The 17,268-nt window shown below is 36.0% G+C and overlaps 2 protein-coding genes across 2 annotated transcripts; both read left to right on the forward strand.

Moving 5' to 3' along the window:
• Window positions 1-1,156: 1,156 nt before the first annotated feature.
• LOC124104540 (olfactory receptor 4F3/4F16/4F29-like) lies at window positions 1,157-2,107 on the forward strand. Its single transcript, XM_046461530.1, has one exon. It carries the CDS (start codon window positions 1,169-1,171, stop codon window positions 2,105-2,107), a length of 939 nt encoding a protein of 312 aa, XP_046317486.1. The 5' UTR covers window positions 1,157-1,168.
• Window positions 2,108-15,941: 13,834 nt separating this feature from the next.
• LOC124104526 (olfactory receptor 4F3/4F16/4F29-like) lies at window positions 15,942-16,880 on the forward strand. Its single transcript, XM_046461517.1, has one exon. It carries the CDS (start codon window positions 15,942-15,944, stop codon window positions 16,878-16,880), a length of 939 nt encoding a protein of 312 aa, XP_046317473.1.
• Window positions 16,881-17,268: the final 388 nt, after the last annotated feature.

Raw genomic sequence — 17,268 nt, forward strand, 5'->3', positions numbered from 1 at the left:
AGAGAGAATTATAAAAGAGGGAGATTAATTTGAAGAGAGGGCCTTCTATGGAATATGAGATACACCCAACTGCAAACAAGGGAAAACATGCAAATATATTAGCAGTTCAGTGAAGAGAATATCCACATTGTGGTAAGCTTTATTACAGAGCAGACTAGCACTGAATGTTTAAAATAATAAAAACATTAGACTTGAAAAGATTCCTTAATGTCACCTGCCTCAGCCCCTTTATTTTACAGATGATAAAACTAGGTTCAGGAAGTAAGTTGAGTTTAGAGGGATGGTAGAAACAACCTAGTACTCAAATTCCTTCAGGGCAGGGACAGGACATGTTCACTTTCTTCTGATTTGAAGTTCTTTCTTTCTACAATTCCAGGAACCAGGGAAAGTTAATATGGCATGGATGTTGATCTGGAAGTATCACTCTTGTGTAATTTTGTTTACAATCCTGTTTTTACTCCATCCATCTTTAGATTCTTCATCATGAATCACTTTTCTGACCTTGTACTGTACCAGAATGCTATCACAGCCCAGACTGTGTAATCCCTCTACAACTTGGACTGACCCTACCAAAGGGGAATTTTAGGGTTTCTATATTATCTCCTCTCCTCATGAGGAAAAAGTGAATATGATGTGATAAAACAGGAATAGTATGAAGTTAAACATGAGGGAGTATTAATGAGAGTGCTAGTATTGCATACAGGAGTAAAGACATAAGGAAAACAAAGGTCATGAAAAACTGCTTGAAGTTTGGGGAATTCCATGAGCAGGAGCAATAAACTGTGAGGGAGAAATCAGAGGTCATTTCCATGCCCTTTCCCCTCCATCATCAAATTATTCCAAGAATTCCTAGTACTCCAATGATCTTCTGATTACTAATTTTATTTTATTTTATTTTATTTTATTTTATTTTATTTTATTTATTTTCCTTTCTTTTACATAATCTCTTTTTCATATTGGAAAATTTTAGAGAGTCTGAGAATTCAAAGCAGTGGCTTGTATTTGCAGCTATAGTTGAATGGCAAAAGGGATTGTCATTGCTCAGGCAGTATTTTTTCCTTACAAGTTGAAACTCATGTAGTCGGTGAGTCCCTACAAATCTTGATTTTTTTTTTTTGTTACTTTCCTTTATCAGGTAATGCTTGAGACAGTTCTGCTCTCTGAGACAATGGATGGAACCAACCACTCTGTGGTGTCTGAGTTTGTGTTCCTGGGACTTTCCAACTCGTGGGAGATCCAGCTTCTACTTTTCCTCTTTTCTTCTGGGTTATACTTGGCAAGTCTAATGGGAAACCTCCTCATTTTGTTCTCTGTGACTTCTGACCCTAACCTACACTCCCCCATGTACTTTCTGCTGGCCAATCTCTCGTTTCTTGACCTGGGAGGTTGCTCCATTGCGACTCCCAAAATGATTTATGACCTTTATAGAAAACACAAAGCAATCTCTTTTGGGGTATGCATAGCTCAGATCTTCTTTATTCATACTATTGGAGGGACAGAAATGGTGCTGCTCATAGCCATGGCCTTTGACAGATATGTGGCCATATGTAAGCCTCTGCACTACCTGACCATCATGAGCCCACGGATGTGCATTTTCATTTTGGTTGTTGCCTGGATCCTTGGCCTCATCCACTCAGTGGCCCAGTTGGCTTTTGTTGTAGACCTGCCCTTCTGTGGCCCGAATGTACTGGACAGCTTCTACTGTGATCTCCCTCAGCTCATTAGACTTGCTTGCACAAAAACTGATAGACTGGAGTTCATGGTCACGGCCAACAGTGGACTCATCTCTGTGGGGTCCTTCTTCATACTGATCATTTCTTACATCTTCATTCTGGTTACTGTTCGAAAACACTCCTCAGGTGGTTTATCCAAGGCCCTCTCCACTTTATCAGCTCATGTCACTGTGGTAGTTTTATTCTTTGGGCCATTGATCTTCTTCTACACCTGGCCTTTCCCATCATCACATGTGGACAAATTTCTTGCTATCTTTGATGGAGTTCTCACTCCTTTTCTGAATCCAGTGATCTATACATTTAGGAACAAGGAGATGAAGGCAGCAATGAGGAAACTTTTCTATCAGCTTGTGGGTTACAGGAAGATGTCCTAAACACTATAAACCAAAATGCAACTCTACACTCAACGAAGATGGGAAAAATGAAGTCATTAAAATTTTTGATCTAGTGCACTGGGTTACAGTTAGGTATGTTACCATGCTCTTGTGTATCTCTAGTACCCTCACCAAGTAAGGAGACACTGATCTAGAAGTGGACTTCCCATGCTACAGACCCTGCACTGGTTAATAACATAAATCATTTAATATTCATGATAACTACACAGTGAGTATTTTTACTTTGATAATTTTTAAACATAACTAAGAGATGCTCTCTGCTCATTCTCTTTGTACTTATAATGTAAAATGTTACAAACCAAAGCCGATTTTCACCTTTAATCCACTAATTCCAATATTCTTAAACCTCACAAAATGACAAGCAGTGCATTTAATTATTTAGAGTTGGAAATTAGTGTATTACTCCTTTTCCCATTTGGAATTTGTTTATGTTCTTTTTTCAAACTACCTAGCAAATTGCCATAATAACTAAGTACTTGGTTTTCCTTTTTTTCCCCCTCCCTTTTTTAGTATCTGCCTTCATACCTCATCCTTTGGACACTTAGAAAACTCTTCGTTATATAAAATGATTTTTGAATTTTAGAACTATAATTGGAGAGACATTTTTTTAATCTATTCACATTTTATACATGATCATAGTCAGGAATAGAGGTGTTACATAATAAATTTAAGATAAAAATCAGGTTTCCTTACAGTTAGATTTAAAAAATTAAAAATATATCTAAGCCCACTTGTTGATTTGAATTCCTGAGCTTTCTGCTAACAGACTGCTCCTCTGGCTTCCATTGACTTTCTGTTTTTCACCCCATTGAGAAGTTACACAAATGAGGACATTGCTCTTTTAATTGTGGTCGGTTTCTTGGGATCATATGTCATTTCCAGTTTCTTATTTATTTGCAGTGCAATAATAAATAACTGAGGCTAAGATCTGGTTAATTCCTAACCACATGATTATACTTTATCAATAACTTTTTAATGTCACTTACAAAAAACCTCCACAATTGAACAGTATTCCTCAGTCCATATGCTTTTCTACTGAGTGAATCCTCTAAAGGGCATTCACCATCACTTCTCATTGCTATGAAGAACTGTCTGTTTTCTGATATAAGGGTTCAAGAAATTGGGGTATGTATGTTACTGCATGCTTTCGTATGCTTCTATTAGTGGATCATGGTTTACATGACTGAACACCCAAGGCACTTTAGAAATTTTGAGACCTAAAGATAATATAAAGCAAAGAGAAAATATTTTTGATTTATTAACAGACTAATTTGTTGTTTTATAACCTAATATCTGTGACATTATACTAACATCAACATTATAAGGAATCTAGAAAAATGTTACATTTGTATCCATTTCTCTGAAGGCTTGTGAGTTTTTTTTCTTTTCTTTCTTTTTTGGTGCTGGGAATTGAACCCAGCAGTGCTTTACCACGGAACTATATCCCCAAACCTTTTTATTTTTTATTTTGAGACAGGGTCTCCCTAAGTTGCTTAGTGAGGACCTTGAACTTATAATCCTCCTGCCTCAGCCCCCCAGGCCCTTGAAATTATAGGTAGATCTCACCACAACCAGCATAGTTTGTGATTTTTCATAGGTCCTTGTAATGAATCCATCCGTTAAAGTATTATCAGGTCTCAGACTTCTTTTGGGAGTGTAATTTATTCTTCTATATATTCTTTTTTCTTATCTTTTTTTGACTTTTAAAAAATTGTTAATTCACTTGTAAATTATATTTGTATGAGGACAAATACACGCTTAGATTTTAACTTAACCAGGTGAGAAATATTTCTTTTTTGGTAAAATGGCTGCTGTGTGATGGTAGTATATATATGCAATTGTTTCCTTCCCTTTTGTAAACTTTTTATATTTCTGTTTCTCCTATAATCTCCTGATAGATCTCTTTGGATATCAGTCTAATAAAAGTTATGTGATTCTCTGATTTTTTTATATGGAAATGGGAACTTAGATGTGGAATCATTGGAAATAAAATTCAGATCAGTTTTATCATCATTCTGCTTGCCTTTAGCTGTTTCCTTTACAAACCTAATTGAAACAGTCATAACTTTTTCTCATCTATTGATATTCTCACAAGATATTTAAAGTGCATTCATTGTTCTCATAAACACCACAACCACCACCACTGCCAATGTTCACACAACCACCACCACCACCATCAACACAACCACCACCAACATTTATTGAACACTTACGATGTGTTAGGAAATATACTAGGTTGCCTACACACGTTAACTAATTTAATTCCAACAGCAGTCAGCTAGATAATATTTTCATTATTATTCCACAGATTAGGTAACTAGTAGGCACAGAAATATTTAGCAAGTATTTTAGGGACATGCAGCTGCTAAGCAATAGGACAAAGATACAAAACTAGGCAGCCTCTACTTCAGCATCCTGCTTCCAAATCACCATATTATACAACCTCACAGGATGATGGGTCCCTTCACCTGTAGTTTAAAATCTCAATATTTTTCTCTTTACTTAACAGCCTATAATGGTAAAGATAAAATATACATCAACTCAATACAATATGCTATTTGATTTGGGGTTGAGAAGGTACCAAGGATTGAACCCAGGGGCATTTAATCACTGAGCCACATTCCCAAAACTTTTTATCTTATTTTATTTATTTTGAGACAGAGTCTCACTAAGTTGCTTAGGGACCCACTAAATCTCTAAAGCAGGCTTTAAACTTGTGATGCCATTGCCTCAGCCTCTCAAGTTGCTGGGATTACAGGCATGTGTCACTGTGCTGGGCTCCAAAATATGCTATTTGAAATTTAGCTTCTGTCATTTTAATATATCATTAAAATATCCATGTATTTATTATTCAAAAGGGGTAAGGTTTAGAAGTAATTTACATAATAAAATAACTTTATAGGTTTTTCCTATCCAAACATCATTATGCATCATTATGGAGGTAGTGCACTCTCTACTCTTTGGAGACACTTAGTCCATGATAGAGACATACCATTTGAAGAAAAGGTTGAAGCCTAAGTGAACACTTCATGGGGTTCCCTCATTCTCATAGAATCAGAATTTATATTAGTCCACTCATCACTGGCAGAGAATGAGCCAATTTTCATGAGTTTCTGGTTCATAGCTGGAATTGACTGCCAGAGGGTAGCCTAGATGGAGCCTCTGGTTAGCCCATTCTCTCTCTCTCAAGGGACAGTGGATGCAGAAGGTTGAATTGTAATCAAAACATGAGGATTAGTCCAATAATCAATGTCTATAGGAATTAAGAAGGATTCAGAATGACTTGTTGTGTGCCAGCTGGGGATGGAAATAAGAAGATGAAAAATACACAATTATTCCAGGGATATCACCGCCTAGTGAAGGAGAAGGGTAGGAAACAAATTGCTACAATACAACATATAAGTGACATATGCAATGCACATCCCTGTATCTCTGTATCTATCTATGCATCCATAAATGTTTAAATCTATAATGAGGTGTAAGCATAAAGAGCAGATGAACAATTCTGCTTAGAAGTCTCAGAGGAGAAAACTGAGCTTGATATTGAAAATTGAGGAGGAAGATAAATATGTCCTGGCTCCCAAACATTCAGAATGGTGACTATGGTTAATAGTGATGTACTGTATCATTGAAAAATTTTTAAGTGGGTAGATCTCATTTATTCCAACCAACAGTAAAGGTAACTATGTGAGTTGATGGATATGGTAACTAGCTTGACTATGGTAATAATCTCATTATGTAACTACTTTTATCAAAACATCCCATTGTACACCTTGAATACATTTCATTTTTTTCAACCTATTCATTTGATAGATGATCATAGTCAGGAATAGAGGTGTTGCACAATAAATTTAAGATGAAAATCAGGTTCCTTACTTTTAGATTTAAAAAATTAAAAAATATTTCTTTCTCCATTATACTTTAGTAAAGCTGGTGAAAGTAGGAAATTTGCATAGGAGGTTGCCATCTAAGTGTGAGAAGGCATTTCATACCATGTGACCATGTAATTATAATGTAAAATGTTTCAAACCAAAGCCGATTTTCACCTGTAATCCACTACTTCCAAAATTCTTAAACCTGAAAAGATGCCAAGCAGTGCATTTAATTATTTAGAGTTGGAAATTAGTGTATTACTCCTTTTCCTATTTTGAATTTGTTTATGTTCTTTATTCAAACTACCTAGCAAATTGCCATAATAACTAAGTACTTGGTTTTCCTTTTTTTTCCCCTCCCTTCTTTAGTTTCTGCCATCCTACCTCATCCATTGGACACTTGGAAAACTCTTTGTTATATAAAAGAATTGTGAAATTTTAGACCTGTAATTGGAGAGATAATGAATGGAAAGTTCATCCATATTAAAAAAATAAACAAATAAACATTAAACTATACTGTAGATCTAATGGACCTAACCAACATTTACAGAACTTTTCATAACAGTTGGAGAGTACACATTCTTTTCATCAACACATAGAACATTCTCTAGAACAGATCACATATTAGACCACAAAAGATCATCAACAAATATAAAAAATCATAGCATGTATCATTTCCAACCACAATGGAATAAACATACATATCAACCAAAAAAATAAACTTCATAAATTGTTCAAATACCGAGAGACTAAACAACATAATGTGAAGGTACATTGTGTTATCAAAGAGATCAAAACGGAAATCTAAAAACCTCTTTTAAAAATTGAAAATGGGGGCTGGGGATTTGGCTCAAGCGGTAGTGCGCTTGCCTGGCATGCGTGCGGCCCGGGTTCGATCCTTAGCACCACATACAAACAAAGATGTTGTGTCTGACGAAAACTAAAAAAATAAATAAATATTAAAATTCTCTCTCTCTCTCTCTCTCTCTCTCTCTCTCTCTCTCCCCCCCTCCCTCTCTCTTTTTCTTTAAAAAAAATGAAAATGGAAACAAAACATACTAAAATGTATAAGATACAACAAAAGTAGTATTAACAAGAGAGAACTTTATAGAAATAAGTGCCCATATTAAAAAAGGATTTCAAATAAGTAACATAGTGATACAACCCAAGGAACTAGAAAAGGGAAAGGGATAGAAGAAAGTTGGATAACAGATTCCAAAATACAGTTAATTGGGAAGTATAATTTTGAATGTTCTATGGTACAGTAGAGAAACTATAACTTAGAAAAATGTGATATATATTTTATAAATAACTAGAAGAAAGAAGTTAGAAGACTCCCAACACAAAGATGTTTATTGGGCTCATGGTTCTGGAGGCTAGGAAGGTCAATATTGAGGGATTGTATCTGATGTGGGCCTTCTTGCCAACCCACATGGTAGGCAGTATCACATGTCAAGAAAGCATGCACATAAGAGAAAAATGGGTCAAACTCCCCCCTTTTATAACTCACTCATTCCTACAATAACTAACCCACTCCCAAAATGATGGCTTTAATCCATTCATGAGGGTGATGCACAAGGACCTAATTATCTCTTCAAGGTCCCACATAATCCCATTGGAAAGGCAATTAAATATATTCTATGGAGTTGGACAAATGCCAATAACATAAAAACATATAATATGATTTATTACATTACTGTATGGTAGTTTGACCACTCTAAAATTCTATGTTGAGTATTTATTCCTTCTCCGCTCAACCCTTGAAAACCTCTGATCCTTTTACTGTCTCCATTTTCTGATTGGATTCTCTCATTTGATATATGCATTTAAGCTTCCTCTACATGCCCCCACTCCCCGCCAGTGCTGGGGACCTCCATACCTTTTAATGTCTTGATAGTTCATTTATTTTTGTGCTGCATAGTTTCCCATTGTCTTAATGTACCACCATTTATTTATTCCTTCACCTACTGAAGGACATCTTGGTTACACCCAAGTTTTGGCAATCATGAATAAACCTGCTATAAACATCTATATGCAGATTTCTCTATAGACCCATTTCAACTCCTTTGGTAAATATGTGGAATGTAACTGCTCAATTGCATGGTAAGAATATATTTAGATTTTTTAAAAAACTGCGAAACTCTCTTCAAAGAGTTTGTATCATTTGTGTTCTTACCAGTAATGAATGAGAGTACCTGTGGCTCCACATCCTCTCCAGCATTTGGTGATGTTAATGTTTTTATTTTGGCCATTCTAATAGCTGTGTTGTATCACATTTTGTAATTTGCATTTCCCTGATGACATATGCTATGGAGCATTTTCTCTTATGCTTTTTTGCCATCTTTGGTAGGATGTCAGTTAAGGTCTTTGGCTCATTTTTAAAATCTGGTTATTTTTGTACTGTTGAGCATTAAGAGTAATTTGTACATTTTGGAAGAGAGCCCATTACCACATGATTTTTTGCAAACAGTTTCTTTGAGACTATGGCTTTTCATTCTCTTCACAGTGTCTTTTGCAAAGCAAATATATAATTTATATATATTAATTATATATATATTATTTATATATGACAGTGGAATGCATTACAATTCTTATTACACATATAGAGCACAATTTTTCATATCTCTGGTTGTATGCAAAGTATATTCACACCAATTTGTATCTTCATACCTGTACTTTGGATAATAATGATCATCACATTTCACTATCATTTAAAATAACCCCATGCCCACTCCCTTCCCCTCCAACCCCTCTGCCCTATCTAGAGTTCATCTAATCCTCTCATGCTCCTTCTCCCTATCCTACTATGAATCAGCCTGCTTATATCAGAGAAAATATTTGGCATTTGTTGTTTTGGGGATTGGTTAACTTGACTTAGCATTATCTTCTCCAATGCCATCCATTTACCTGCAAATGCCATAATTATATTATCTTTTATTGCTGACTAATATTTCATTGTGTATATATGCCACATTTTTAAATCCATTCATCTATTGAAGGACATCTAGCTTGGTTCTACAGTTTAGCTATTGTGAATTGTGCTGCTACAAACATTGATGTGGCTATGTCCCTGTAGTATGCTGTTTTTAAGTCCTTTGGATATAGACTGAGGAGAATGATGGCTGAGTCAAATGGTGGTTCCATTCCCAATTTTCCAAGAAATCCCCATAGTGCTTTCCATATTGGCTGCACCAATTTTCAGCCAATTCAGTAGTAGTAGTAGTACTGAGGATTGAACAAAGGAGTGCTTAACAACTGAGCAATATCACCAGACCTTTTTCTTTTCTGAGACAAAGTCTCTGTAAAGTTGCTTAGGATCTTGATAAGTTGCTAAGCCTGATCCTCCTGCCTCAGCCTCCCAAATCTCAGAATCATAGGAATGCAACACTACACCTGGCAGAAATTTTTATTTTTTTAGGTTTTAATAATTTCTATCATTAATTATGCCTTTGGTATTGCATTTTAAAAGTCATTTCACACCTAAGGACATCTAGATTTTCTTTTATTTTACCTTCTGAAAGTTTAATTTGTAGTTTCATGTTTAGAACTTAGGTCTGTGATCCATTTTGAATTATCTTTTGTGAATGTAAGGTCTGTGTCTAGATTTATTTTTTGCATGTGTATGTTGAATTGTTCTAATACCACTTACTGAAAAGATTATCTCCTTGTATTGTCTTTGTTCTTCTTTAGAATATCAGTTGATTATATTTACATGGATCTATTTTTGGGGAAATAGGCATATTGTGTTCCTTTGGTCTATTTTTGTATTCTTTTGCAAACACCACATTGTCTTGATTACTGTGGCTTTATAGTAAATTCTGAAGTCAAGTAATGTCAGTCTTTCAACTTTGTTTCTTCTGATATTGTAAACCATATTCATTGGTTGTTGGCTACTCTGGGTCACTCTCCATGTATTCTTTAGAGTCAATTTACTGATATCCACAAAATAACTGACTTGGATTTTGAGTCAGTTTACCTTGAATCTATAGATGAAGTTGGGAAGAACTGACATCTTGACAATATGAAATTTTCTTATCCATGACTACGGAATATCTCTCCATTTATTTAGCTATTCTTTGATTTCTTTCATCAGAGTTTTGTCTTATCCTTATACAGATCTTGCATATATTTTTATTATATCTATAACTAAGTAGTTTGGTTTGTGTTTTGTTTTGTTTTGTTGTTTTTGGGGGGTTTTTTTAGGTGTAATGCTAAAGATCAAACCCATGACCTTTCACATGCCCTGCAAGTGCTTGGTCACTGAGCTACATCACCAACCCAGTAGTCCAATTTTTGGAATGAAAATGGTATTGTGTTTTTAATTCCAAATTCTACTTGTTCATTACTTGTGTATAGAAAAGTAATTGATTGACTTTCTAATATTAGCTTTTTGTAACCACTTATTAATTCCAGGGGTTTTTGTTTATAGATTTTTTAAACTAAGAGTTTCTCTCTTATCATAAATTTTCAGATGTTCTGCAGAGAGGATCATGTTTTTCTTTCATTTCTATGAACAGAGACTCAATTTCTATATGTTTTATTTCCTTATCTAATTGTATTCACCAGGACTTTGAGGACACAGTAGAAAAAGAAATAATAAGGCGAGAAATTCTTGCCTCATTTCTGAGCTTCAAGTTTCCAGGGACATTTAACCACTAAGCCACATCTCTCCTTTTTTTTTATTTTGAGATAGGGTCTCACTAAATTGCTGAGGCTGACTTTGAACTTGGCATCCTCTTCCCTCAGCTTCCCAAGTTCCTGGGATTACAGGTGTGCACCATCCATGCCCAGATAGAAGACTATGTTAAAGAGCAATTTTAGATTTACAAACAATGGAACAGAAGGCAGAGATTTCCCACATACTCAGGCCTGTATTTATGACCTCCCCCATTACCAATATTCCCCACCGGATCGGATCTATATTGACACTCCATTATCTCCCAAAGTCCCTATTTTATGCTAGGGTCATTCTGGGGCATTTCATGTACATGCAAATAGAGCTTCCTAATCTTTTCTTTGGGCTTCAAACTATTTTGTTATGTCATGTAATTACTTGGCTACTAATTTATTGTGAACATTTCCTTCAATACTGATGGAATTACAAATACTTTTTTCTCTCAGTCTTTTTATCATTTTTATTAATTCTTTTTAGTTACACAGAACATTCGGATTCATTTTGACATCATTAAAAATACATTCAATATAATTTGCTCAAATTTTGTCCGCAATATTTCTCCTTTGCCTCCCCTCTTCCTTCTCCTTGTTCCCTTCCCTCTACTCTACAGATTTTTCTGCTATTTACTTTTTTTTCTTTTTTGGTTAGTGTCTTGTGTATATACACGATGGTGAGATTCACTGTGGAATATGTGCGTAGGAAAGTTAGGTCAGATTAAGTCCACGGTTCTTTTGTATCCTGTCCTTTCTCCTTTCCTTCCTCCTTCCCTTTCCTCCCTTCCCTTCAGTCTCCTTCATCTAGTCCACTCTTATGTCTTCTATTTTGATGGAATCCCTTCCCACCTTTTCCCTTTCTCTCTTTTCTTTTTCATCCTTATTTTGGACTAGCTTCCACAAGTCAGAAAAAATATTACACCTTTGACTTTCTGTGTCTACTTTATTTCACTTAGCATGATAGTTTCCCATTCCATCAATTCACCAGCAAACACCAAACTTTCCATTCTTTTTTTCTAGCACACATACACATACATACACACACACCACATTTTATGTACCTTCCATTCATCTGTTGAAGGGCACCTTGGTTGGTTCCATAGCTTGGTTATTGTGAATTGTGCTGTTACAAACATTGACATGACTGTGTCACCATAGTATGCTGATTTTGGATCTTGTGTATATATTTTTGAGTAGTGGGTTAGCTGGGTCATATGGTGGCTCTATTCCTAGATTTTGAGAAAATTTCCTACTGCTTTCCAGAGTGGTTACACTCATCTATGGTTCCACCAACAATGTATAGATGTACATTTTCCCTCACATCCTCACCAACGCTTACTATTATTTGTATTCTTGACAATTGCTATTCTGATTGGAGTGAGATGAAATCAGTGTAGTTTTGGTTTGAATTTCCCTGATTGCTAGAGATGTACGTTTTTCACATATTTGTTGGTCAATTGTATTTTTTCTTTTGAGGGGTGTCTGTTTAGTTCTTTTGCTCTTTTATTAATTGGATTATTTGGTTTTTGGTGTCAAGTTTCTGAGTTCTTTGTATATTTCAGATACTAATGCCCTGAAAATCAAGTGGTAAATATTTTTGAATCATAACTCTTTTGTCTAACAAAACACATATCAAATAACTAATGTCATCTCACATATAATCCATATTCAAGTTTTCTCAATTTTCACAAGAATAGCTTTGTAGTTTTTTCCCCTACTTGTTTGTTATTATTAGGAGGAATTTAAATTTTTAAAATTTAAACTTATTTTTACATTATTATCAATTCAATTTTCTTAGATTGTGATTGGAACATGTTAAAGAATGTACCATTTCTATTTTTGAAAATTTACTGTGACTTAAGATATGTTCCTTTGAGTATTCTTTATGAGAACTTGAAAACAAGTTCCCCTAGAGATGCAAACATAAACCTCTCCTTTAGGTTTCAGAGTATGGTGCCACTTAGGTTCACCTTATCATTTATACAGTTTTTGTCTTTTATATCCTAATATCTTCATCTCTGACTCCACTCCCTCTTTTGTGACTCACTTATAGCTTCTCCATTGGCTTTTCAGGTTCTGGTTAACAATTCCCTTAGATAGACATTGGTGATCCCAAGTCTCATGTTGGTGATCCCGTCTCTGCTAAATCATTTGGTCAGTATTCCCCTGTGTTCCAATTAGTTCTATCTCCCACAATAATAGCATTTTTAAAGATGTTTGTGCATAAAGTAATGCTAGATCTGACCAGGGGAATGTGTGGTTATGTTTTGGAAAGAGTTACACCATTGGTCTTTAAATAAGTAGATTGGTTGCAAATACAGAAATAGGAATATTGGAGTACAGTGCTGAAGCCCCCAAGGACAAGTATTATTAAATATATGTTTCTAGTGACAGTATTATTTTGTAAAGAAATGAATTAAATATTAACTGCACAAGGGAAGCAGCTTTAGCAGAGCTTAATGAGCAAGCATCAATAAAATGAGATTGAAAAGGACACAGAAAGTGAAATTTCTTTCTTGACTTAAAAATCCACATCAATTAAAGGTTGAAGTCAGAGAAAGGAAACAAGAACATTAAGGAGAAAGTCTTGGAAGTTTGAACAGAATCTACTTGTATTAGTTCTGGAGTTCATTTTTGACACAGAGACATGTTGTGGATGTGCTAAAAATGTGAAAGCATTAAGGGAAGTGAATATTTTAATACTTCAATAAGTTCAATGTGTCCATTGGGCATGATGAGCATCTAGTAAATGTTTGTTGGTTGAGTACAAATTATTATGATAAATACAAAATACATGATCCAGCAAATTTGCAATGATATGTTAATCGAGTCAGAAAATGAATTACAGAAGAGGGAGAATGTGTGATCAATGCGAGGAGAGGGCATTCTCTGGGATATGGAGACAGAGTGCCTTTGCTTCTTTGTCCATTCACTAGAGAAGGTAAGAACTAAGTATCTTTTGCAAAAAGCTAAGGGATTCTGTGGGGACCAAGACATTGGGGGTCTGAAAGCACAGCAGGTTTTATATGGCTTTGCATTCTCCTACCTTGTTTATTTAAAAAGACAGAATATATTATGGATGCATTTGAAGTGCCTTAAGAAATCCACATGCTGTGAACACTTGAGGACAAATCTGTCTTTTTTGCACTTAGATTTGCACAGTGTGCTGAGAGTAGAACACGGGGCACCCAGAAAGGGTCTAGGTATGTGGTACAACTGTGAAGTCATGAGAAAAAGCTGTCTGCTCTACATGTAGGATGACAGAAGAGAGAGCATTAGTATCAGTTCTACCACTCCTGGCCTGGCACCTTACTTCTCCTCCTTGGTCTTCATTTCTCTACCTGTAAAAAGGAGCCAATAATACCAATTTTCATGGTTTTCATAGATATCAAACAGGATCATGTCTGTAAAGGAGTAATTATGGTGTTTTGCACATGGTGGTCACTGGTTTTGTTTTTGTTAGTTATCATTATTTCCACAGAGAGCTCACCAACCACTGCTGCAGACTGGGGGATGATTAAGCAACTCTTTAAGTACTCATCCCTCTCCAGACTGGGGAAATCATTCCGTAATTCTTTTAGCTTTGTTATGATGCTGTATATTGAACTAGATTAGATCCCTCACTTAATCTGCAGCACAGACAATGATTTTGTTCTGAAGACAGCCCTAATCACCCTGATTCATGGATGTCTTTTCTGTTTCAAAAATCATATGATCATATTATATATTCGACATTTTCTTTGTACTGAGGATTTAACCCAGCAGTGCTAAACCACTGAGCTACACCCCCACACATTTTTATTTTTTATTTTGACACAGGGTCTCTATAGTTGCTCAGGATCTTGCTAAATTGCTGAACTCTGAACTTGTGATCCTCCTGCTTCAACCTCCCAAATTGCTGGGACTATAGGTGTGCACCACCAAGCCTGGCCTTATTTGACATTTTAAAATAGTTTACTTTTTACTGATTTTTATATTTCGTATGGGTGGGCTAAAGTGCAAAAGCCTTAAATATACTTCAGGAAGTTCAGAGTGTCCACTGGGGATGATGGGCATCTAATAGATGTTTGTTGATTATTTGTTGATGATTGTGATAAGTAACAAAATAAATGATACAGCAGATTTGCAATACTGTTAATCAAATCACAGAATGAATTAGAAAACAGGGAGATTAGTTTGAAGAGAGGGCTTTCTATGGAATATGAGATACACCTGACTGCAAAGAAAGAAAAAGATACAAATATACTAGCAATTCAATGAAGAGAATATCAACATTGTGGTGAGCTTCATTACAATGAAGACCAGCACTGAATGATAAAATAATAGAAACATTACACTTGAAAGATTCCTTAATGTCACCTGCCTCAACCCCTTTATTTTACAGATGATGAAACTGGGTTCAGGAAGTAAGTTGAGTTTGGAGGGATGGGAGAAAGGACTGAGTACTCAAGTTGCCTCAGAGCAGGGATAAGACTTGTTCACATCCTTCTGATTTGAAGCATGATGTTCTTTCTATTCCAGGAAGCAGGGAAAGTTAATATGGCATGGATGGTGATCTGAAAGTATCATTCTTGTGTAATTTTTGTTTATTACCCTGTTTTTACACCATCCATCTTTAGATTCTGCATCATGAATCTCTTTTCTGTCCTTGTAGTTTACCAAAATGCTGTCACAGCCCAAGCTTTGTAATCCCTCTGCACCCAGGAATGAGCTATCAAATTGGGAATTTTAGGGTTTCAACATTATCTCCTCTCTTCATGAGGAAAAAGTGAATATGATGTGATAAAACAGGAATAGCATGAAGCTAAACATGAGGGAGTATTAATGAGAATGATAGTATTGCATTCAGGAGTAAAGACATAAGGAAAACAAAGGTCATGAGAAATTGCTTGAAGTTTGGGGAATTTCATGAGCAGGAGTAATAAACTGTGAGGGAGAAATCAGAGTTCATTTCCATGCCCTTTTCCCACTCATCATATTATTCCAGAGAATTCCTAGTTCTCCAGTGATCTTCTGATTCCTAAATTTTTTTTTGCCTAATCTCTTTTTTAAATATGGAAAATTTTAGGTTGTCTGGGAGTTCGAAGCAGTGGCTTGTTTTTGCAGCTATAGTTGAATGGCAGAAGGGTTTTGGCATTACTCAGGCAGTGTTTTTTCCTTACAAATTGAATCTCATGTAGTCGGTGAGTCCCTAAAAAGCTTGACTTTTTTGTTGTTGTTGTGTTACTTTCCTTTATCAGGTAATGCTTGAGACAGGTCTGCTTTTTGAGACAATGGATGGAGCCAACCACTCTGTAGTGTCTGAGTTTGTGTTCCTGGGACTTTCCAACTCGTGGGAGATCCAGCTTCTACTTTTCCTCTTTTCTTCTGCATTCTACTTGGCAAGTCTTACAGGAAACCTCCTCATTTTGTTCTCTGTGACTTCTGACCCTAACCTACACTCCCCCATGTACTTTCTGCTGGCTAATCTCTCATTTCTTGACCTGGGAGTTTGTTCCATTACAGCCCCCAAAATGATTTATGACCTTTTTAGAAAACACAAAGCAATCTCTTTTGGGGGATGCATAGCTCAGATCTTCTTTATTCATACTATTGGAGGGACAGAAATGGTGCTGCTCATAGCCATGGCCTTTGACAGATATGTGGCCATATGTAAGCCTCTGCACTACCTGACCATCATGAGCCCACGGATGTGCATTTTCATTTTGGTTGTTGCCTGGATCCTTGGCCTCATCCACTCAGTGGCCCAGTTGGCTTTTGTTGTAGACCTGCCCTTCTGTGGCCCGAATGTACTGGACAGCTTCTACTGTGATCTCCCTCAGCTCATTAAACTTGCTTGCACAAAAACTGATAGACTGGAGTTCATGGTCACGGCCAACAGTGGACTCATCTCTGTGGGTTCCTTCTTCATACTGATCATTTCTTACATCTTCATTCTGGTTACTGTTCGAAAACACTCCTCAGGTGGTTTATCCAAGGCCCTGTCCACTTTATCAGTTCATGTCACTGTGGTAGTTTTATTCTTTGGGCCATTGATCTTCTTCTACACCTGGCCTTTCCCATCATCACATGTGGACAAATTTCTTGCTATCCTAGATGCAGTTCTCACTCCTTTTCTGAATCCAGTGATCTATACATTTAGGAACAAGGAGATGAAGGCAGCAATGAGGAAACTTTTCTATCAGCTTGTGGGTTACAAGAAGATGTCCTAAACACTATAAACCAAAATGCAACTCTACACTCAACGAAGATGGGAAAAATGAAGTCATTGAAATTTTTGATCTAGTGCACTAGCTTACATTTAGGAATGTTACCATGCTCTTGTATATCTCCAGTACCCTCACCAAGTAAGGAGACAGGGATCTAGTAGTGGAGCTTCCTATGCTTCAGACCCTGCATTGGATAATTAATATAAATCATTTAATATTCATGATAACTACACAGTGAGTATTTTTACTTTGATAATTTTTAAACACAACTAAGAGATGCTTTCGGCTTCATTCTCTTTGTAACTACAATGTAAAATGTTTCAAACGAAAGCCAATTTTCACCTTTAATCCACTGCTTCCAATATTCTTAAACCTCAAAAGATGCCAAGCA

Source organism: Marmota monax, unplaced genomic scaffold, assembly GCF_021218885.2.
Source record: "Marmota monax isolate L192 unplaced genomic scaffold, Marmota_monax_Labrador192_F-V1.1 WCK01_AAM20220418_F8-fsc00001, whole genome shotgun sequence".
NCBI classification, from domain to species: domain Eukaryota; kingdom Metazoa; phylum Chordata; class Mammalia; order Rodentia; family Sciuridae; genus Marmota; species Marmota monax.